Below are 23,020 nucleotides of genomic sequence, written 5' to 3' on the forward strand. Positions count from 1 at the left end.
TCCTCTCTCTGGGTGTAAATGGCTCTCTTCATCAATGAAGAAGTCCATTGGAATTGATCATCATATAGTCTTCTTGTTGCCATGAATAATGATCTCCTTGCTCTACTCCATTTCACTTAGCATCAGTTCATGTAAGTCTCTCCAGGTCTCTCTGAAATTATCCTGCTGTCTATTCTTATAGAACAATAATATTCAATAACATTCATATACCATAATTTATTTAGTCATTCTCCAATTGATGGGCATCCATTCAGTTTCCAGTTTCTTGCCACTGCAAAAAGTGCTGCCACAAACATTTTTGCACATGTTCTCTTTCCTTTATGATCTCCTTGGGATATAAGCCCAGTAGTGACACTGCTAGATCAAGGGGCATGCCCATTTTGATAGCCCTTTGGGCAAAGTTCTAAATTGCTCTCCAGAATGGTTGGATCAGTTCACAACTCCACCAACAATATATTAGTGTCCCAGTTTTCTCACATCCCCTCCAACATTTATCATTATCTTTTCCTGTCATCTTAGCCAATCTGAGAAGTATGCAGTAGCATCTCAGAGGTGTCTTAATTTGCATTTCTTTGATAAATAATGTTTAGAGCACCTTTTCATATGACTAGAAATGGTTTCAATTTCTTCATCTGAAAATTGTCTATTCATATCCTTTGATCATTTATCAATTGGAGAATGAGTAAAGATAGTTTTCAACATTTAATTTTGTAAAACTTTGTGTTCCAACTATTTCCCCTTCCCTCCCTTACTTCCCCCTTCCCCAAAACAGCAAGAAATCTGATCTAGGTTAAATTTGTGCAATTCTTTTAAACATATTTCCATATTTGTCATGTTGTGCAAAATATATCAGATCAAAAGGAAAAAAACACACACACACACACACAAACAATACTGTGCTTCAATCCACATTCAGTATCCATAGTTCTAAACTCTGGATGTGATTGGCATTTTCCATTCCAATTCTATCAAAATTGCCTTGAATTACCACATTGTTAAAAAGAGTCAAGTCCATCATAGTTGATCATTACATAATCTTTTTGTTTACTATGCATAATATTCTCCTAGTTCTACTCACTTCCATCAGCATCATGTAGGTTCTTTCCAGTTCATGCAGATCTTTCCAGGCTTTTCTGAAATCGATCTGTTAATCATTTCTCATGGAAGAATAATATTCTATTACATTCATATACCATAACTTATTCTGCCATTCTTCAACTGATGGGCGTCCATTCAATTTCTAGTTCCTTACCATTACAGAAAAGGCTGCTACAAACATTTTTATACTTATGGGTCCTTTTCCCTTTTTTATTATCCTTTTGGGATAATAGTAACACTGCTGGATCAAAGGGTATGTATGGCTTGATAGCACATGGTTCCAAATTGCTCTCCAAAATGGATGGATCATTTTACAACTATCCCAACAATTTTTAGTGTCCCAGTTTTCCCAATCCCTTTCAACATTTAACGTTATCTTTTCCTGTAATCTTAGCCAATCTGAGAGGTGTGAGATGGTACTTCAGAGTTGTCTTAATTTACCTTTCTATAATCAATACTGATTTAAAGCATTTTTTCATATGACTAGAAATGGCTTTAATTTCTTCATCTGGAAATTTTCTGCTCATATCCTTTGACCATTTATCAGATGAGAAATGACTTGTATTCTTATAAATTTTAGTTAGTTCTCTCTATATTTTAGAAATGAGTCCTTTATCAGAAACACAGACTGTAAAAATTTTTCCCAACTTTCTGCTTCCTCTCTAATCCTGACTTCAATGGCTTTGTGCAAAACCTTTTTAATTTAATGTAAACAAAATTATCTATTTAGCATAAATTCCTCTCTTCTCCACAGATCTGCCAGGTAGACTATGGAATAATAATTGTAAAGTGCCCAGAGCCTGGCACATAGAAAGTACCATATAAATATTAGTTATAATGATAACACAAAATGAGCAGAAGGAGTGAATCTGATATAGGAGAATAGAGGAGAGAACGAGTTGTGTTGAGATGAGAAGCTATGTGAATAAGACATTATTTGAAAGCTTAGATAGGTAACAAACATTTACTGAGCACTTATAATGTACTAGGTACTATGGTAAGCATTGGGAATACAAAGAAAAATTTTTTTAAAATCCTTATTCTTAAGGAGTTACATCTTAATTAGGGAAAAAACATAAATAACTAGATGAAATTTCCATTTTGAAGCAAGTAGGTAGTATAGTGAATAGAGTGCTGGGCCTGACTGTGATTTGAACTTGTCTTTTTAACTCCAGGCCCAGCACTCTATGCCTTCTGATCTAATTAGTGGTTTATTGAGACCCAGAGAAAAAGAAAGATACAGAGAGAAAAAGATAGAGGGAGGGAGAGGAAAAGAAGAACAGATAGAGGCATAGATGGACCAACACAGGGAAAAATAGAGTGAAGAAAAGACAGAGAGACACAGAGACACATAGAAAAAGAGGACACAGAAAGACAGAGAAATAGAGAGACAGAAACAGGAAGAGAGGGAGAGAAAAAGACAGAGAGAGGAGAGAGACAGAAGAGATACACAGAGAAAAACAGGGGCAGCTAGGTAGTACAGTGGATAGAGCACCAACCCTGCAGTCAGAACGACCTTAGTTCAAATCTTACCTCAGACACACTTAACTCTTCCTAGTGGGCAAGTCACTTAACCCCAATTATAGAACGAAAGAAAGAAAGAGAAGGAAGGAGAAAAGGGATTGGGGGGGGGGGGCGAGAAAGACCCAGAGAGGGAGAGACAAAGATGAACAGACAGAGGGAAAATAGAAGGAAGGAGAGAAACAGAGACAGAGAGGAAAAAAAGAGACAAGAGAGATTGAGAGATGCAGATTTCTTGACCAGCAGGATGAATACAGAGAGGACTGGCGAGACTTACATGAGCTGATGCTAAGTGAAATGAGCAGAACCAGGAGATCATTATACACTTCGACAACGATATTGTATGAGGACATATTTTGATGGAAGTGGATTTCTTTGACAAAGAGACCTGAGTTTCAATTGATAAATGACGGACAAAAGCAGCTACACCCAAAAAAAGAACACTGGGAAACGAATGTGAACTATCTGCATTTTTGTTTTTCTTCCAGGGTTATTTATACCTTCTGAATCCAATTCTCCCTATGCAACAAGAGAACTGTTCGGTTCTGCAAACATATATTGTATCTAGGATATACTGCAACATATCCAACATATAAAGGACTGCTTGCCATCTAGGGGAAGGGGTGGAGGGAGGGAGGGGAAAAAAAATTGGAACAGAAACGAGTGTCAATATAAAGTAATTATTAAATAAAAATTTAAAAAAAAAAGAGAGATGCAGATTTCTGATGCAGAAAAACAGATGCAGCAAGAGGGAGGGTGGAAAAGACAAAAGAGACAGAGAAAGAGAGGGAGAAATGCAGAGAGGGAGAGAGAGGAAAATAAGGAAACAGAAAGGGACAGAGATAAACAGACAGAGGGGAAAATAGAGAAGGAAAGAGATAGAGACAGAAACACAGAGAAAGATCCACTTGAGGGGAAGTGGGTAGGGGAAAATGAGGAAAAGCTTTCAAGTAAGCCTTCCAGTTCCAAAAGAGATGATTCAGCAATTAAATCCAGTCTAAAGCTCCAAATCTGTTTTTCCATCTTCTTTGATTTTTCTTTCTCCAGAGCATGCACCTCCAGAATATTCATCTTAGAATCTTAGAGAGCAATGTGAGATATTGAGAGAATAAATGACTTATCCAAGGTCATGCTGGTGTCAGAGGCAATACGAGGATTCTGAAGTCTAAGATCAATTCTCTTTCCATGACATCACAATAGCCACTTGCTTTGATGAAAACACCAGAACTCTAAAACACCATTTTATGTTCAGTCACTGATCATTTCCTCTGTTCTCCCAAGGAATAAAGATTTTCTTCAGACCAAGAAGTTAGGGCTAAAAATCTAACCACAACTCTTGTTCAATTTGTAATCCCATCCAATCAGCCAACTCATCACACATTACAGCCAGTCATTTAGAGCAGTGTCTTTAAAGTTTTTATAGTAGTGTGATATACTGGATAGGGCACTGGACTTAGAGTCTGAAAGACCTTGGTTCAAATGTTACCTTAGACATTTAGTATTTGTTCACTTAACTTTTCTGTTCATTTTCCTTATCTGTAAAATGAGGGAAGTTGGACTCCATTGACTCTAAATTCTAGAATTGCACGTTTAACCTTAAGGAAAATGTTGAAAAGACTGTTTTTGCAAGTAGCTTGAAAAATAAAATACTAGTAAAAATAAAATTTCTTCTAGCACTATATTGTCTACCCTTATCAATAAATAAATTTTGAATATGTACTTACAATATATATATGTAGATATATGTAAGTATATAATATTTATTTACAAATTTATATACTATATATATATATATATTATGAGTATTATAAAACAGAAAGAAAAGGAAATTGCAAAAAGATGAAAAAGAAAGGAAGTAAATGATGTTTTAAAATATTTGTGTTTTACTTCATTAACTTACAGTACCAAAAAAAACCCTTTTTGGCTGTAACTAAAAATATTAATGCAACTAAAGCAATGTAATTGAATAAACTTTTTTTAAAAGAATTTTGATTTAATACTTTGTGATATAGTCATTCAAAACTCCAATTTTAAATTTTAGACAGTGGGGAATACAATGTCTGTGAGACAGCATTCCACTTTCTTACACAAGTTAGATTTTTATCATTGGAATTCAGAAAGAATGATTGATTGAAATGGATCTCTTTAATTTATTATTTCAGTGGTTCTTTGAAAAACACAAAGTACAAGTAAGTATTTTTTTTTCTATATTTAAATTCTTTGTCCCTTTACCATTTCACCAGGCGTGACTTATAAAGCCTCTGCCTCAGATTATTCCTACTATCTACTGCCTTTTCTCCTATCCATATGCTATTAAATATATCTGGAGAAAATTACAAAGGCATGCTGACTAGATCTAAGACAAATTTATACTACATAAAATCTCAACTGGGTCCTTACTTCAGCAAGGCAATGTAAAAAGTTTTTTTTAATTGATTCACTATCCCACTCACCATAGTAATTATTCCAAACTATCTCATTCTTTCTCCAGCCTCCTGAAGCACCCTTTACCTCTATCTTTCATATTTCATAGAAACAATTAAAGTTATTTAACAGTTTTTCTCCCTTTTCATCTTATTGGTCTTTATCTCTTTCTTTACCCTAGTCTTACATAAAGAAGTGGCCCTTCTTACAAAGAAAAACCTTTGATCTCATTCCATTCTTTTTTATCCAGCTAATTATTCCTCTTATTATCCTCACTCTTTCACTAATTTTCAAGCTCTTCTATCTGCTAGTTGCTTTCCTGTTACTTACAACATCCATATCTCTAAAAATTAATTTTTTTTAAAAAAGCTGACTTGATCCTACTATCACACATAGGTATCATCTTGCATCTCTCTTCCCTTTCAGAAGGCTAAACTTGAGAAAGTCAACTACAATTAATGTCTTATTCATTTTCTCTAAGCACTCTGACTTCAGACTTCATCATTCATCTGAAACTTCTCTTCTGAAATTACCAATGATCTTTTAATTGCCAAATATGACTTTTTCTTAATTTTCAAATTTCTTGACCTCTCCGCACTTGGCACTATCAATTATCCTCTTCTCCAGGTGTTTGTGACACTCTATTCTTCTGTTTTTTCTCCCACCTGTTTGACTATTTTTCAGTCTTCTTGGTTGTCCTCTATCTTGGTTGTCCCCCAAGGCTTTGTCTGGGACTCTTCTCTTCTCCCTTCATACTTAACATGCACTTGGTAATCTTATCAGCTTCTATGGATTCAATTGTCAAATCTATGCAGATGATTTTCATATGTATTTTATAGCCCTACCCATTTTCTTGAGCTCCAGTCTTTTATTACCAATTGCCTTTTAAACATCTCAAGCTTATTGTCCCCTAGAGATATCAAATTCAACATGTCTAAAGCAGAATTCATCATTTTTCTCTCCAGACCTTTCCTTCTTCCAAACTTCCCTATTACCATCAAGGATACCACGGTTCTCTTAATTTCCCAAAACCACAAACCTTGGTATCATTCCTATTTCCTAATTCACAGCCCATGTACTCTGTGGCCAAATCTTGTCATATTTATTTTCATGTTTCAAATGAAACTCATACAGTTGCCAGTCCTATAACTGTATCTACACTATTACAATAGTCTTCTTGATTAGACTTTCCTCATTCAAGTCTGTCTTTCATTTAGCTACTAGAGTAATATTCCTAAAGCCCAGGTCTGATCATGTAAACACACACACACACACACACACACACATACACACAGATACAGAGAGAGACAGAGAGATAGAGACAGAAAGAGCCCTATTTTATAAACTCCAATGACTTCTTTTAACTCCAGGGAAGAAATAGAAAATCCTGTTTACTTTTTAAAAGTCCTTCACCAATGATCCGACCGTCCTGGAGAGCAATTTGGAAATATGCTCAGAGAGTTATAAAACTGAGCATGCCCTTTGATCCAGCAGCACTGGATCCACTCACTACTGAGTCTGTACCTCAAAGATATCATAAAAGAGAGAAAAGGATCCATACATGAAAAATGTTTATAGGAGCCCTTTTTGGAGTGGCAAAGAATTGGAAATGGAGTGGGTATCCCTCAATTGGGAAATGGAATACTATTGTTTTATAAGAAATGATGAGCAGGATGATTCCAGAAAAACCCGGAAAGACTATATGAACTGATGCTAAATGAAGTGAGCAGAATCAAGAGAACATTATACACAGTAACAATAAGATTATGTTAGGATCAGCTGTGATGGACTTGCCTCTTTTCAACAAGGAGATGAGTCATGGCAATTCCAATAAACTTGTGATGGAAAATACCATCTGCATCCAGAGAGAGAACTATAAAGCTGAACGTGGATTGAAGCACAGTATTGAAGCACTGTTTGTTGTTGTTTACTTGCTTGGTTTTTTTTTTTTCCTTTCTCATCTTTTATCCCTTTTGATTAGATTTTTCTTGCACAGTGTGATGAATATGAAAATACATTTAAAGAATTACATATGTTTAACCTATATTAGGTTGCTTGCTGTCTTGGGGAAGGGAATGGGGGGGGAAGAGAGGGAGAAAAGCTTGGAACACAGGGTTTTGCAAAAGTAAATGTTGAAAACTTTCTTTGGTATGTATTTGAAAAAATAAAATAGTATAAAAAATCTAAATAGAATTCCAAAAAAATAAATTTTTTAAAAGTCCTTCACCATATATTTTTAAATGTGATATCTTTATCTGACAAAGTATCCATACAAATTTCCCCCTGCCCAATTTTTCTTTATGATCTTGGTTAATTTTGCCTTATTTGTATAAACCCTTTTTAATTTAATGTAATCTAATCGAACATTTTAGCCCTATCCTTGCTCTCTTTCTCTTGTTTATTAACAAATTGTTCACCTATCCATAAGTTCCAGTTTCTTCTTAAGTTTCTTGTAAAATCTTTCTTTATATCCAGGTCATGGATTCATTTTTACCTTATTTTGGTGAATGGTGTACTATTGATTGGGTTATGCCCAATTTCTCCCATGCTACTTTCCAGTTTTCCCAGCAATTTTTACCAAATAATGAATTCTTATTAAAAAGTCTTAAGTTTTTACACTTGTTAAATACAAGGTTATTGTGTTCATTTGCTATTGCAAATTATATGTCTACTCTATTCCATTCATTTATCTTTCTATTTCTTAGGCAGTACCAAATAGTTTTAGTAATTACTGCCTTATAATATAGTTTAAGATCTGGTAGTGCTTAACTTTGTTTACATTTTTTTCCCATTATTTCCTTTGATGTTCTTGACTTTTTGTTTTTCTAAATGAATTTTATTATTTTTTTAATTCAGTAAAAAAATGGGAATTTTAATTGGGATGGCATTGAAAATAAAAATTAGTTTGGAAAGTAATTTATCAAATTCTTGAAAACTAGAATTGGGCAAGCAGTGTAATGACCGCGTATTTAAAATCAGCCGGAGTCAGGAATTCAGGTTAAGGGGAAAATCTTCAATATTTATTAAAGTGAAGAGGTGAATAAAGATTGCGATAGCAATATGGGCAAGAAAGATTGCTATAGCAATATGGGCAGCTGCGACAAGAAGCCAGCTAACAGAGAGCGATCTGCGCTGGTCGCAATAGCAATGCCAAAAGTCTCTCCTTCCCCTTCCTTTTCCACTCCCCTGCCTCCACCCACCAAAATCGTCATTTCCTATACAACACATCAGGACTTGCACAAAGAGTGGGTGGGGGCCATTCTTTCTCCAAGCTTATATATTAATAGATTATAGTCCAATTACTATTTAGCCTCATGTGCTTGGGACCTCAGTGCATCAACTCAAGCCTCAGCCCATTACAACAAAGTATCCTTAGTTATAAAACTAGAAAAATAGAAGAGAATCTGAAACATCTCATTAGAAAAACAATGGATTTGGAGAATAGATCAAGGGAAGACAATATAAGAATTATCAGACTACCTAAAAGTTATAATAAAAAAAAAGAATATGGATACAATATTAAAAAAAAAAATCAAGGAAAATTTCATGAAGTTCTTCTAGAATAAAAAATAAAGTAGGAAAAGAAAGCATATATCAATCACCATCTGAAAAAGATCCAAGGAAGAAAACTTAAAGTAATTTCATAGTCAAATTTCAAAATTCCCAGATTAAAGAGAAAATATTGTAAACCACAAGAAAAAAATTTGAGTTCTGTGGGAAAATAATAAGTATTTCACAAAACCTATTAGCTTCTACACCAGAAGGTCATAGGTCTTGGAATATTATATTTCAAAGAGCAAAGGAGCTGGAACAGTATCCAAGAATAACTTATCCAGAAAAGTTGGGTATAATCACTTATTTTAAAAAAAATGAATATTTGGTAAAATGAAAGATTTTCAGGTATTTGTAATATTTATATATGTGTGTATATATATATATATATATATATATATATACACACACACACACATATATATATATTTCCTTCTTCCCCAGAAAATTACCCCTTGAAATAAACACTAAAAAAAGAAATAGAGAAAAAAGCACTTCAACAAAACTAACCAATACTGAGTTTGACAATATGCATAACATTTCACAACCATAGTCTCCTAATCCAATTTCTAAAAATAACTGAAGGAAACTTCATTTCTTCTTTGGGACCAAGTTATTATGACTACACAAGTATTCAATTTCTTTCTTCTTTTTCTATCTCAATGTTGTGTTTATTGTATATATCCCCTAGACATGTTCACTTTTCTTTATATTAGTTCATATAATAACAATAATAGTAGCTAATATTTATAAAGCACTTACTATGTACCAGGCAGTATCCTAGGCACTTTGCAATTATTATCTCATTTGATTTCATAACAATTCTGGAAGACAGGTGCTATTATCCTTGTTTTACAAATAAGGAAACTGAGGGAAATTGAGGTTAAATGACTCTCCCCCAGATATAATTACTCTAGGAACCTTTCTGAGTAGTCAATTTGGATAGGTCTCTTTGTTCCAAACAGTATTAACATGTATTAATTCTCTTTACATTAATTTTATATGCATTTCTATGAGAACTTATCTCTCCCATAAAATGCAAACTCATTGAAAACAGGTTTTGTTTTATTCTTTGTATTTGTATTCTTAGCTTTTAAACAAAGTACCTGGTGTCTAATAGGTATTTAACAATCGGTGATTGATTGGATTGGATCTCAATTCAAGTTTTCAAAGAATTTCTGCATAGGAAAAGACTGCTTACTAAATGCTAAGAACAAAACTGTAATTTGAAGTAGAGAAGTTTCACAAACCACACTAGCTAAAGAATAATTAAGGATGTGTTACATCTTCCCTTCCTAACAACAATCACATTTCCCCAGAGGACAAAGGTAGGCTAAGGGTGGTTTGGATATGGGTGGAGAATTAATCCCTCAACTGGAATCATGACAAATTTGGATTTTTTTGGTTAATAGAAGTAAAAATCTTGGCACTTCAATGGACATAGTTAGAGATAGGAAAATTGGTAAGGGAAGAGCTATAAGTGATAACAAAATAAGAAGATGTGGCTTGTAAGTGGTGGGAGGAGCAGAGATCTTCATTTTTAAGTCTTTTGTTTGACTAGGGCTATGAAACAAAAGAATCCTGAAGTATTGGGTTTTTCTTATTAAATACTCCAGCTGAATTCTTTTGTGCAAATCTGAAGAGAAGGAAAAAAAATAAGATGAGGAGATGGATTTTGAACAAGGTCAACATTTGCAAAGTCAAAAGACAGTCATTTCAAAGAGTGTAAGGCTTGGGGAAAGGTGTGTGGGCAAAAAATGGAATTGACTCTCTCCTATCTATGCAATTCTTGATAATATGAAGACTGTTGGAAATTTTCTGCAAACTAAGGGAAGGGGAGGAAGAATTGGGAAGATATGACCCTGCACAGGAAGGTGAAACATGACACAAAAACTTATCTACTAAATAGAAGTGGTTTGATTCCTTTAGAGTCAACTGGTGATAATTGTTATTTTAATTTTGATATTCTCAGAAAGACTGTAGTTTTCTTTTGCTCAGTAGCAATTTTTTTTTCTTCTCTTGGTGGGCAAAATTCTTTGGTAGAGGATATGGAATCATTTTATTTCTTGCAAAGTTGGTGGATTGCTTTTAAATCTATATCTTCTTGGAGTAGGGGACAGATCTCTCCAAGACAAACCTCTTCTAGAAAACTTTACCTCTAGCCTTCTTTTCTACTAAGGAAATTTGGAGTATTTTTAACCTGATGTGACTAGAGAGAGATAATAAATATAATGCAGAAACTTTATACTAATGAGGTAGCAGAAATTTAAAAGGAAATACAAAGAAAATGTGATTGGCATGGAATTTATGATCAGAGCCAGATCGTTTTTAGATGGGAATAAGTTTCCCAATGTCCTGTGATCAAATAAATGATAAACTGAGGAGAAAATTCCAGTTTCCTGTTTTAAATGGTGATTGAGAAATTAATTACACTAGCAGTAGATGTTGTTTCTTCATTTTTAATAAACCTCTTTTTTAAAAAGAGGGGAATTGGGTATTGAGAAAGAGCCATACTAGTGGAGATCTTTTAATTAGAATTTAAGCAGGTTAGAATTTTAAATTAGAAATGTCTGCAGGGCAAAAACAAATTTGAATGGTATAGTCACACAGTTCCCCGACTTGTAAAGCATAAATTAATCTAATTCATATACTTTAAGGGGAAAAAATCCATCTTGTTCTCTTCCAACAAATGTTGCCTTCCAAGATTCAAATTAAGCCCAAACTGTGGCTTGCAAAAACAAAAACAGCCCAAGGTTTTTTGGGGAAAAAATTCAAATTTCCTTATTCTTAGTATTCTAATAACACAAACTTCAAATGGCTATTTAAATAAACCCCATTTAAAATAGTAATATTTGAATAAGTGAATTGTCTGGAATCTCTAAACTATTTGTTAAAGTGAATAAATATTTTAAGTTCTCTTTTTACTGTTTTTTAAAATCTGAAGTAGAATACTTAAAGGAAAAAACAGAATTTTTATTAAAAGGCAAGAAAGCAATGAAACAAAAAATAGAAGATAAATTTTATTAGATAAGTTATCTCAGGGTGTGTGTGTGTGTGTAATGTCGAAAACACTTTTACAAAAAATAAATATTGCAAAATTCAAAATTTCTAATTATATTATAGATGGATTGTCTGGAAGAAAAAGAGAGACAAATACTATACACTTTGAAAAAAAAAACCTCATAGTTCAAAGAGGGCTTGGAAGAAGAAGCTCTTGTACCTGGAAGTTATGGTTTTTGAAGTTTTTTTTTTTTCTTTTTTTCAATTACCGGAGCCCAGTTGGGGGGGGAGGGAGGCGTAATCTTTAAGCATATTAGAAAAATACATAATACATAGCCCACATTTGGTCACTTGGGACAAACCCAAGAAGTAAACCGACCCAATTCATATTCCGTGCAATTAGTTGTTTACTCTCAGGTTGCCCTGGAAAAGCAAAACCAGGTCATTTCCTTGGTAAACACTTTGCGGAGTAAAATACATAAACTATATCGATCTATAAATAACCCTCGTGCTTCGCTGCGAGGGTTAAAAGCTCAACAAGAAAACTAGATAAGCCGGGGGAAAAATCTTTAATAGGCAAGTAGTAATCTTGAAGCTGACAGGGATGCAAATCTGTTTACGAATCCATAAAACAGGGGAGACCTAACTAGATGTGATTATTCCAGATTTCCTTCCAAGCAGGAGCAAGAAGGGGAGGTTAAAGGGAGAAAGAGATTTCAAAGCAGTGGCTGAAGCTCTCGCAGTCAAAGGTCTGAGGGCGCTGCAGGCAGGTGACTCAAAGCAGGAGCGCCCGCCTCCTGGCCGGTGGAAGCCACTTGCGAAAGCAGCTTGGTGCCGTCCCGGATGGGCATCCTAATGGCGCGGTGGACAAGAAACGGCCGAGAAGCGAGATCTTGCTGGAGAAGCAGTCGATCGCTGCTGCTGTAGTAACATCCGGGCGGTAGCGGACACTCGCAGCCACCGTGAGGTGTCCAGAGCCGGAGCGTGCCACAAGTGGCAATGACCCCAGGGGGACGTTAGAGGCGCCCCCGCGCTCCCTCCTCGGTCTCCCTGCAAGATGCTGTTGATGCTGAACGAGGAACCCTTGGCCCCGCGACAGTTACCGGACTGGAACACTGGGCTGAGGGTGCACGTTGCCCCCTTTCCTCAGCAGAGGCGCGGGGCAGGTCGGGGCCGGCAAAACAATGTAGCACAGCGGGTGCGGCTGCAGCAGGGGGTCCGGGCTGAGCCGGGCAGAGACGGGCGCGGCCACGGCGGGACAGAGAAGGAGTCCCGGAGGCCCCATGGGTTGCAAGGGCGAGCACAGCGGAGCGCCTAAGGCCGGGCGTTTGAAGCGTTTTCTCCCGCGCATAAAACTTCCGTTGTCGAACATATCCAGGAAGGCCGGGTCAAGGCTCCAGTAACTGCCCTTGCCCAGGTGGCCCGGCTCCCGAGGGATTTTGACGAAGCAGTCATTGAGCGACAGGTTGTGACGAATGCTGTTCTGCCAGGCCGGGAATTTGCGGTGATAGTAGGGGAAGCGGTCGTTGATAAAGGCGCAGATGCCGCTCAGTGTGAGCCGCTTGTGCGGGCTTTGCAAGATGGCCATGGTGATGAGCGCAATGTACGAATGGGGCGACTTCGCCGGGGTAGACGCCAGTAAGTCACCCACTTCCCGGAGCTCGGCCCGTATGGCCGGGGCCGGGATGATACTCCCACCGTCCGTGCCATTCCGAAACCCAGACGGTGCTCTGCTGCTGCTGCTGCTGTCCGACGCCCCCCGCGGGCCGGGCTGGGACCGCCGCTGATACCGTTGCATTTCTTCCACTTCCTTCTCCTCAGGCAGGATGTCCAGCTGCTTTTCTTCACTGTCTAAGTTCCGGGGGCGGCATGGCAACTGCTGGGAAAGGGGACGCTCGGGCCTTTCCAAGTCCATGGAGGACTTGGCTCTGGGAAAAAAAGGGCTCTTTGTTAAGTAGAGGTTTCCTCTCTTCTTGTCTACCGCTCCCGTTCCATTTTTTCTCCCTTTCCACGACTGTCTAGGAAAGATGGAGGGTTGACTTTATTATAGCTGCCGGGGTTTGGACTGAGTCCCTTTGGTTCCTTTCCCTCCTCCTTTACCCCTCCCCCCTTCCTTCCTTCTCTCCAATCTAGTCCCATTCTCTTCTGGGCTATCGCGTCCTAGTCAGCCGAAAGTGCGGAAAACAAAATCTGTTTCCACTTCCAATAAATGCTGGGAGAAACGGGGGTGGAAGGGGTGGGGGAGACGCACGGGCTTTTGAGTTGAACTATAAACTATTTTCTTTAAAAGAATAGTCGTCAATACAAAGTTATTATTAAATAAAATAAAATTTAAATTAAAAAAAAATAATAAAATTAAAAAAAAATAGTCCAGGTGCGAACTTTATTATTAAATAAAATAAAATTTAAATTAAAAAAAAATAATAAAATTAAAAAAAAATAGTCCAGGTGCGAACTGAGTGTGGACCACAATATAGCATTCTGTTTGCTTGTATTTTGTTTTGTTTTTTCCTTCTTTATCTGATTTTTCGTATGCAGCAAGATAACTGTATAAATATGTATACATATATTGGATTTAACATATATTTTAACATATCTAACATGTATTGGACTACTTGCCAGGTAGGGGGTGGAGGGAAGATGAGGAAAATTTGGAATAAAAGGTTTTGCAAGGGTCAATGCTTGAAAAATTACCTATGCATATGTTTTGTAAATAAAAAGCTTTAATTTTAAAAAAGAGCAATCCAATAAATAAAAAAAGGAAGGTAAAACTGAATGCTACGTTTTGTTTTTCACTTTACTGAATTACTGGAATGATTAGCCATAACTTGATAAGGGTAATAGTAGTCCAGAACTCTGATAGCTCATTCCCTGGATGAAATATCCTGCCCTATCAAATTTACTAGCTGTGAACATTGGCTGTTCCCTTGACTTTTTTTTTTTTCACTTGTAAAAGGGAAATACTAATATTTATAGTAGCAACTTCATAGGATTGATATGGTGATAGAAAGGTGATTATGTTGTGTCCAAAAGGATGATAGATAGGGAAATATCATTGGCTTGACTTGATTTTAAAGTTAAATTAAAATTTTTTATTCATGTGGTTGGATGTCTTTTCAGTATAGCTAGGTGTTTTGGTTAGCCTTTTGGGGTGGGGTGGGGGAAGGAGGGAGAGAGGCAGGGAGTTCCACTATTTCTGTGACTTACCTCATAATTTGATGTATAAGGATGGATCTATTTGTTACTGCATATTAAAACTGCCAATACAACTCATTTTGTGAGATTCCATAAAAGAAATGTTTGTATAAATGTGGTGTTTCTTTTTCTTCTTTTAAATATATAATATAAAATGATTCTTTCTGGGGAAGAGGTACAGGTTTCTCGGGGGTTTTCTTGAAGGCAGCTTTAGTATCAGTTGAAAGTAATAATCACCTCAAAACGCAGCCAGGCGATAAAAGTTCAGATCTTTTATTATCTCTAATATAGCCCGGTTAGCTTAGAGCCTTCTGAATGTCTCCAAATCCAAAGGTTTTGTCTTTAGCCTCTGCCTCTGCTTTCTTCAGCTTCCAGCCAGCACAGAGATGGAATGAATCTCTTGTCTCCTTCACTTGGGGCTGGGCTAGCTTTCTGGTGAGTCTTTCAGACCAGCTTGGTCTCAGTGGGGGGAGTTCAGGAGCCCAGCCACCAACCACAGTGGTGTGAGATGAAGATGAATCTGGTTGTCCTCTGAACTCTCCACTCGTAGCTTCTTCCTCTGAAAACTCTTTCTTCCGCTACCAGCCAGCCAAGTGGAAACTGTATTCCCTGACTATATAAATAATTTACTTTAAAGTAGATCACCCCTTACTGTCTTTTAGCTGGCCTATTAAAAGTTCAACTGTTTTTTCTTTCCTTAATATAATAGTAACTTCATTTAAGATTACTCTCAACAATAGGCAAGCTAGTTATGATCCTAACTGTTAGAATGCTAGTGTTAACTCAATTTGAAACAAGTCGAGAACTCAAGGGAAATGTTAGAATCCTAGTGTTAACTCAATGGAATTGATACAATGCTTGTGTTCACACCTTTAGAGAGCTCATATAAGCAAGAATTATTTAAGTACTCATTGGAGTTCACACTTTTGGGAGATTCACAAGGCAGTATTCGGTATGAGATTCACAAGTCAGAAACCCATAATCCCAGTCTCGGATCCCATAATCCCACTCTCGGAGGAGGAGTCAACCTTTTACACAGAGCATAAAAAGAGCTTCAATGAGCCAGTCAGTCAGTTCAGCCCTCTCTCGGAGGCAAGACAGATTCATTCCATCTTCCACCTTTGTGCTGGCTGGAGGCTGAAGAAAGCAGAGGCAAAGGACAACTGCAAGAGCTCTTGGAACCAAGCAAAAAGATAGGCCCCTAAGAAAAACTAACCGGGCTATTTTGGAGGAAGCAATAAAAGATCTGAACTTTTATCACCTGACTGAGTTTGGAGTAATTATTACTTTTAACTGAAAGGCTGCCTCCAGAAAACCTTTCCAAGAAACCTGCTCCCAGAGAGAACCATTATATTTTAAAGAAGAGAACACCACATTTTGGCGCTCAATGTGGGATTGACAGGCTCCTCAGTGGATTTCAGTGGAAAAGCCTCTGATCCTGATTCCAGTGGAAAAGACTCTTCAACCCAAAAATTAGGGAGAGTACAACAAAGAAATTTTGTTAAAAGAGTTAAAGTAGAATTTCATCTAAGATGGAACAGATGTTTAGAAAACAGCCTTCTGTTTCTGTTCAAGGAAAATGTTTAGAGAGCATTGTCAAAGTTATGGAAAGCCAAGGTTTGATTATAATTTTGGAGCAGATCACTGAACTTTTAGAAAATGTTAAGTACATATGTCTTTGGTTCTCTATAGAAAAAGAACTGGATCCAGACCAGTGGAAATTAATAGGAGAGAAATTGGGTGAATACTATTATCATCCAAACTCAATTTCCAAAAATATACTTTATATATACAATTTAATACAACTGGCTTTAGGAAATGTTTTAAGTGTTAAAATAAGGAAAAAGAAGAAAGAGCAAGAAGGGGAAGTGCCAACTAAACGAGGTGAAAAGCAGGAAGAATCAGATAAGGATGGAGTTAAGTACAATTTCTGAGTGTTGATACTTCACAGCAGGTAGATCATTCCACATCTTATGACCCTCCCCCCTCAATTAACCTTTCCTGGGTAGGGGAAGAAGGGGGAAAGAGAGAAGCAAAAATGCAATCAGCTTCTCCTGTGAAGAAGAATATGACAAGATTAGAAAAGGCATTAAGTTAAAAAATAAAGGAGGAGATATATTGGGTTTTATAAATGCATACCCTGTGATTGAAAAGCTTGACTCTTCAGGTCAAAAAGAGAGAAAATACACTCCTTTTAATTTGGAAAAAATTAAAGATTTGAAAAAGAGTTGCACTCTTTATGGGGCTACATCGTCTTATGTGAAGAGGTTATTAGATAATTTGTCTTATGAAATCTTAACCCCGAATGATTGGAAATCCATAGCAAGGTCATGTTTAGAACCTGGACAAAATTTGTTGTGGCTTTCAGAGTATCATGAATTATGTAGGATTCAAGCCCAACGAAATAGGCAAACAGGAGCTAATGTACAAATAGCTTTTGACCAACTAGCTGGTGAAGGTCAATATGGAAAGAATTCAGAACTGGTATGGGATACCAGTGTATGAGCAAATTTCTAAGGCTGCACTAAAAACTTGGTCTTCTCTCCCTGGACAGAAAGATGGAAGTAAAGCTTTCACAAAAATAGAGCAAGGTCCCAATGAATCTTTTGCTTATTTTGTGGGACGTTTGCAGACAGCTGTTATAAGAACCATTGGAGATAATGCTGCCACAGAAATAATGACCAGACATCTGGCTAAGGAAAATGCCAATGAGATTTGCAAAAGAATTATATGGGGACTAGACAAAGATGCTCCTTTAGAGGAGATCATAAGACGCTGTGCCACAGTGGGCACAAATGCTTATTATGCCCAAACTATGATGAACATCGGAAGACAGGGTCCTTCTTGGCAAAGGACTTCTAGAGAAACTCGATGTTTTCAGTGTGGAAAAGTTGGACATTTGAGAGCTCAATGCAGATACAGAGATAGAGTGAGGGGTAAGGATGAGAGAAAACCCAAAACGCCTCTAAATGTAGATTGACCCAGGGAAATGAGAGGCAGGGCCCAGCTCCAAGACATCAATCAAAAGACAGGTGGAGCATGATGGCAGCTGAGAGTCTTTAGAAGGTCGGGACTCTGATGTGATCAGTCAGCCTAAAATTAGTCAGATAGCAGAAAGAAATTACAGTTGGGAAGGATACAGGCCTTTTAACCCAACAGGGCAGTGTCCAGTGCAAACAACTCCAATGTAATTGCCAGATTATGAATAGAAATCCCAAAAGTGGTAAATAGAAGGGAATTAGATAGGTTAACTGCTTCAAAAAAAGGGTTTGCTTGTATTTTTAAAGAAAGAGAAGGAAACAGATGGAGAAGGAAACAGATAGGTGGCAACAAGAACCTGGAGAGAGACAGAAAAAGAGAAAAACCTCAAAACAAAGGAGAAGATTTAAGAAACATCTGACACTAAAAGAGCATGGCTGACAATGAGACTGTTAAAAGAACTTTAAAATCTTCAGCTTTCAGTTCTTGAAAACCAGCAGGAATCACTGGATTCCTTGAGATGAAAAATTGTTGATGAGACTATTGCGATACTTCAAAGCTTACAGGAATTATTGGATTCCTGGAACATGAACTAATGGACAATGGATTCCTTTTGGACTATTTCTAGGACTTATGGACATGTATAAATTCTCATGTTGATTCATGTTGTTACATTATTACTAGCCTGTGTTATATTGCTATGTGCTTATGTAATTATATGTATGTAATACCTCCCATATTGATGGATTCATGTATACCTGTTTCAAGTGAGCCCCTTCAGAAACCTGCTACTATGATTTGATTTTCTAATTCCTTTGGTGTTTTCATCTCCCTTCCTGAGATGTCAGGGAGGGTGTGACCACCTTCTTTTTATGGTGTTTTCACTTCTTTTTTGAGCAGTCAGGGAAGGCATGATCACCTTCTTTTTGGGGGTTCTCACTTCCTTGAGAAGTCAGGGAGGTCACGACCACCTTATGTTCTAAAACGAAAGAAAGCGGGACTCATTTTGTGAGATTCCATAAAAGATATATTTGTATAAGGTAGATGACTGTATTCCTTTTCAGACTATATAAAAAAAATTTACTTTAAAGTAGATCATCCCTTACTGTCATTTAGCTGACCTATTCAACTGTTCAACTGTTTTTTCTTTCCTTAATATAATAGTAACTTCATCTAAGACTACTCTCAACAATAGGCAAGCTAGTTATGATCCTAACGTTAAAGAATGTGAGTCATTCTTGGGCTAAATGTGAGAAACTGAACAAGTCTCTTTTGAAGAAAATAGCATCTCTGCCCTGTATCTCTACCTCCCCCCATTCCCCAATCCCCAGTGCCTGAAGCCATTGAGGGTTATTAATGTGCTACAAATCTGCCCTGCCAAGATCAATACTGACATTAGAAAGACATCATCAGTTTAGCCATATGTACCCTGGACATTTAGCATCCTGTAAAATTTCAGGTCAGAAAAGAAAAATTAAGATTTTATTGAGCCCAGAAGCTGGGCTTTATCTCCCAAATTTAAGGTGAATATCAAAGTCGGTCAGCACCCGTTTACATCATCTTAGGATCCAGCCATCTGTTTTCACTTTTTAATGGTAACACATTACATTGCTATACATTTAAGAAAATGTCACTGAACTTGTGATGACCAAATATGAAATAGGAAGTACTACTATATTTTCAGTTGAAATTCTTCTTATATGTTTTATAATATTAGCATACTTTCAATCAGTTTCACATTCCCCCTGGTCTTGATTTCTAAGTCTTTTAGCTATTTTTGTGCTTCTGCAAACTTTTGTGGGGTTTTGTGTTTTGTTTTATTTTTTACTATAATTAGACGTCAGCTTTATTGAATTTCCAAATCCCACTAAGCTCAACATATTTAAAACACTGTTTAATTAAGGTATTATCTTTTTTATAAATTTTTAAAATTTATTTTAAACTGAAATACAAAATAAGGGGAAAAAATGCCAAATCCATGGCAGAATACGATTCGATACCAAACAATAAGTTTTCATTTCAAGAAAACCAAATAATGAATACAACACATTATTTTCAAAGCTGTCCAGCTTTATTTTGCTTCCTTGTTGGTTTTCTTTTGTTCTTTTGATTCCCTCTCTCCAAAGAAATATTGTAAAGAATAAATTTGATCGGAACAGAAGTGAATGCAAGGGATAATGCTGTAAAAAATTACCCTGGCATACGTTCTATCAATAAAAAATTATTAAAAAAAAAAAAAAAGAATAAATTTGAATTACTTTCAAAATTTTATCATTTGCAAAGAAGTTATCTTCATTGTTCCAACCTCTGACATCTCCTTTCTAGGATACAGAGAGATGTAAAATGTGCATCCATCAATGCTATTTTAAAATATTACATTATGGGAAGCACTTTGAATTTGGAGTCATTAAGTCTTAAAATGAGTCCTGACCAATACTAAGTAACCATGGGCAAGTCACAAGCATCAGTTAATTCATCTGCAAAAGGTAATTAATGTACTTTGCACTCTTAAAGGGTTGTTTTTAGCCAATTTCATCTTCAAAATCAATTCTGAAAGACAGCTTTAGTATACCTATCTGAAATAAATTTTGTTCCTAATAGACCATCAGCTTCAAGGATAGGGTCAGCTTTTCTGTTTTTATGTCCCCAGGATTTATCTTGAACAAAGCAGATATTGAATAAATGCATGTTGAATTCAATGCATTTCACAGAAAATGAGTAATACACGCTGAAAATTTTACAATATTTGATGCTGAAAATTTGACACTATTTAATGTATTATATAGAAGAAAAAAACTTCATAAGTAGACAAGAAATAGATTGATGAACAGAAGAAAATAGATTTTCCCCAGTATATCATCCTTCTAATGCTTCTAATGTAGTATCAACTGCTTACTTGTTTTTCAGTCACTATATCTATAAATAGGTGTTTAAGGATTTCTTTATCTAAGTTCCTGCCTGTAAAGAAAACAAAACAAAATGTGATTACTTTCTCTTATATTTATTTTAAAACATTTAGTCATATTAATCAGATACTTCAAAAATCTACATAAAAATAAAGGGTTATGGTGATAGCCTTTATCATATGTCAGGAATCATTTTTCATCTTAACCTTAACAAAGAGTTTGGATTTTTCAAGTCTAAAGACTTATAAAATTAAAAAGAACAACAACAACAAAAAAAAAAAAAAAAAACCAAACTTGTCTTGTATTTTATGTTATTAAAAGTTTTAATTCATAATTAAAACAAACTCACCAGCTAATTTCTGTTAAAAGTATGATGTCCAAACAGACATATGAAAGCTATCAGTCACTTACCTATCAGCACTAGTCTATTGGTTCTCTCACTGTCTTCCTTCCATTTCACTGGAGTCTCTTCCAGATCATATAGTTCATGGACCGCTTGGACAATCACTTGGTGTGGTTTGTCTTTGATAGACACCAGCCCCTGCTCGTAAGGACAATTATTGATTAACTCTAGTTCTAATCTAAAGGTAAGCACATAATTGCCAATGCCAGTAGCACAATAATTCCCATTTTATTTCAAGGTGATACTCCTTTGGAAAGGAAATATTAGTAAAACGGTAGGAACTGTCCATGGTAATTCCCAAACTCGGGGTAACGGGGGAAACCAAATAAAAACTTCCTAAAACCTCCACTTTTCAGGCGGGTTATGTTGTCTCCCGACCTCTAAAGTCTCTTAGAGATACCGTATGTCACAAAACAGGATCTTTGTTAGACGTTCACCTGCTTCTACTGATTATTCTTCCACTCCTAAGTTCCTTTACTTGTTCACAGTTTCTATGGAGAAGTCTGAGCGATTATAGGATTTTGGCTTCAGGCAGTAAAGTGATCCTGTTTTCACACAAAGGCCCCAGATAAATTAATAACTTAATGGATAATCACAAAATACAGGTCAAGAATGCTACTATTTATCTGTACAAAAGTTCATCTTTGCATTGGTTTTCAAGAAAAGATAATATGAATATATCATCTGATATTCAACTTTTTAAACCATTCATTCAACACTATAAATTTATAAAGATGAAACAAATTAAAATTTAATATTGGGAAAATCTACTTTTCATCTTATACTATTTAGCCAGCTAGCCCCTGATTGATCTGTAAAGAATATTAGATAGCTGTAACATAAACTTAACACCTCCTCAACAAATATCTGATGGCTGAAAAAACACAATTTTCCTCTTTTCCTCTGGGCTTCAGTAAGCCATCCCCACCACATGCATCAAAAAGCTTAATAAAAAAGGGTAGTTGCATCACAGTTCTTAATACTGACATTGCTAGTCATGAAACTATCTTGAAAAGAAAAAACCCAAAGAAAACTTCAGAATACTCCTCCTCCTTCACTGACCTATAAAGCAAGTGCAAAGGGAAGGAATTTATCACAAGTAAAGAGCAAGAGTCTTAACACCTGGGAGTCCAGAACATGGAGTGAATATTTCAAAGTATATGAGTTATTTTAGCTGTAACACAAAAAAGGAGCTGCGCTAATCAATTATCCTTTATATAATAATTTGAAAAGTCTCTTTTTCAGACACAGTGAGAATAAGACAAAAAGAAAAACAAAGTATATGCCCCCCATCATAAATATAGCTTTAAAAACAGCTAAAAAATGACTATCTTAAAGTATAAAACAGTATAAATTTGAATACTGAACCTTTAGTCGGATGACTTCCATGGTATTATCTGCCTTATTTTTCACAGTTTTTTCCCACAGAAGATTCTGCACACAAGAACATATTTTAAGAAGAAATGGTGCCAAAGGCAATAATGTAAATGTAATTACATTGGAATTTAAAAAATAAATATAAGAAAAACAGCTCTCACTTGAATAAATATATTTAGATTTTCTTCAGTTGTACTTCCTAGTACTTCAAACGTGACTGTAACAATACTCTGTAAACAGAGACATTTAATCATCATTTTGGATAAACAATATCTTACATAAGTCACAATTAAGACAGAGATGGGGGTAATTATGAGAGATGCAACTTTTTCCTCTGTTCCTACTATTATTCTTCTACATCTATTTGTAGATTTCTTTCTTATCTTTGTCTCTACTTTTTCTTTTCTCTTGCAAGGTTTCCTGACCATTTCTTAGATCTTTGAGGGGGCAAAGACATCTTAGTTTCACTGTTAATTCATTGTAATACAATAAGTTTAATTCTTGAGAATATTCAAAGATTGCCAAAGGTGGAGGTAACACATACTTAAAGCAAAATGATTTGGTG

At 36.0% G+C, this 23,020-nt stretch overlaps 2 protein-coding genes across 4 annotated transcripts in view; both read right to left on the reverse strand.

The window, feature by feature from the left end:
- Positions 1-11,602: 11,602 nt before the first annotated feature.
- On the reverse strand, positions 11,603-18,226 carry FOXD4 (forkhead box D4). Its single transcript, XM_051962413.1, has one exon. The coding sequence runs from the start codon at positions 13,508-13,510 to the stop codon at positions 12,695-12,697; it is 816 nt and encodes a 271-aa protein (XP_051818373.1). The 5' UTR covers positions 13,511-18,226; the 3' UTR covers positions 11,603-12,694.
- A 1,118-nt stretch (positions 18,227-19,344) lies between these two features.
- ZNG1A (Zn regulated GTPase metalloprotein activator 1A) overlaps positions 19,345-23,020 on the reverse strand; it is a 91,093-nt gene continuing 87,417 nt past the window's right edge. For all 3 annotated transcript variants that reach the window (XM_051962403.1, XM_051962398.1, XM_051962409.1), the window contains 4 exons: positions 22,617-22,685; positions 22,447-22,512; positions 21,087-21,216; positions 19,345-20,727 (listed from right to left, as the gene is read on the reverse strand). In XM_051962403.1, coding sequence (XP_051818363.1) covers positions 20,654-20,727; positions 21,087-21,216; positions 22,447-22,512; positions 22,617-22,685 — 339 coding nt within the window. In that variant the 3' untranslated portion in view covers positions 19,345-20,653. The remainder of the gene's footprint in view (positions 20,728-21,086; positions 21,217-22,446; positions 22,513-22,616; positions 22,686-23,020) is intronic.

Source organism: Antechinus flavipes, chromosome 1 (genome assembly GCF_016432865.1).
Source record: "Antechinus flavipes isolate AdamAnt ecotype Samford, QLD, Australia chromosome 1, AdamAnt_v2, whole genome shotgun sequence".
NCBI lineage: Eukaryota > Metazoa > Chordata > Mammalia > Dasyuromorphia > Dasyuridae > Antechinus > Antechinus flavipes.

Excerpts from the sequence above, each read along its gene's own strand:
- FOXD4 (XM_051962413.1), bottom strand. The coding sequence starts at position 13,510 with ATGGACTTGGAAAGGCCCGAGCGTCCCCTTTCCCAGCAGTTGCCATGC.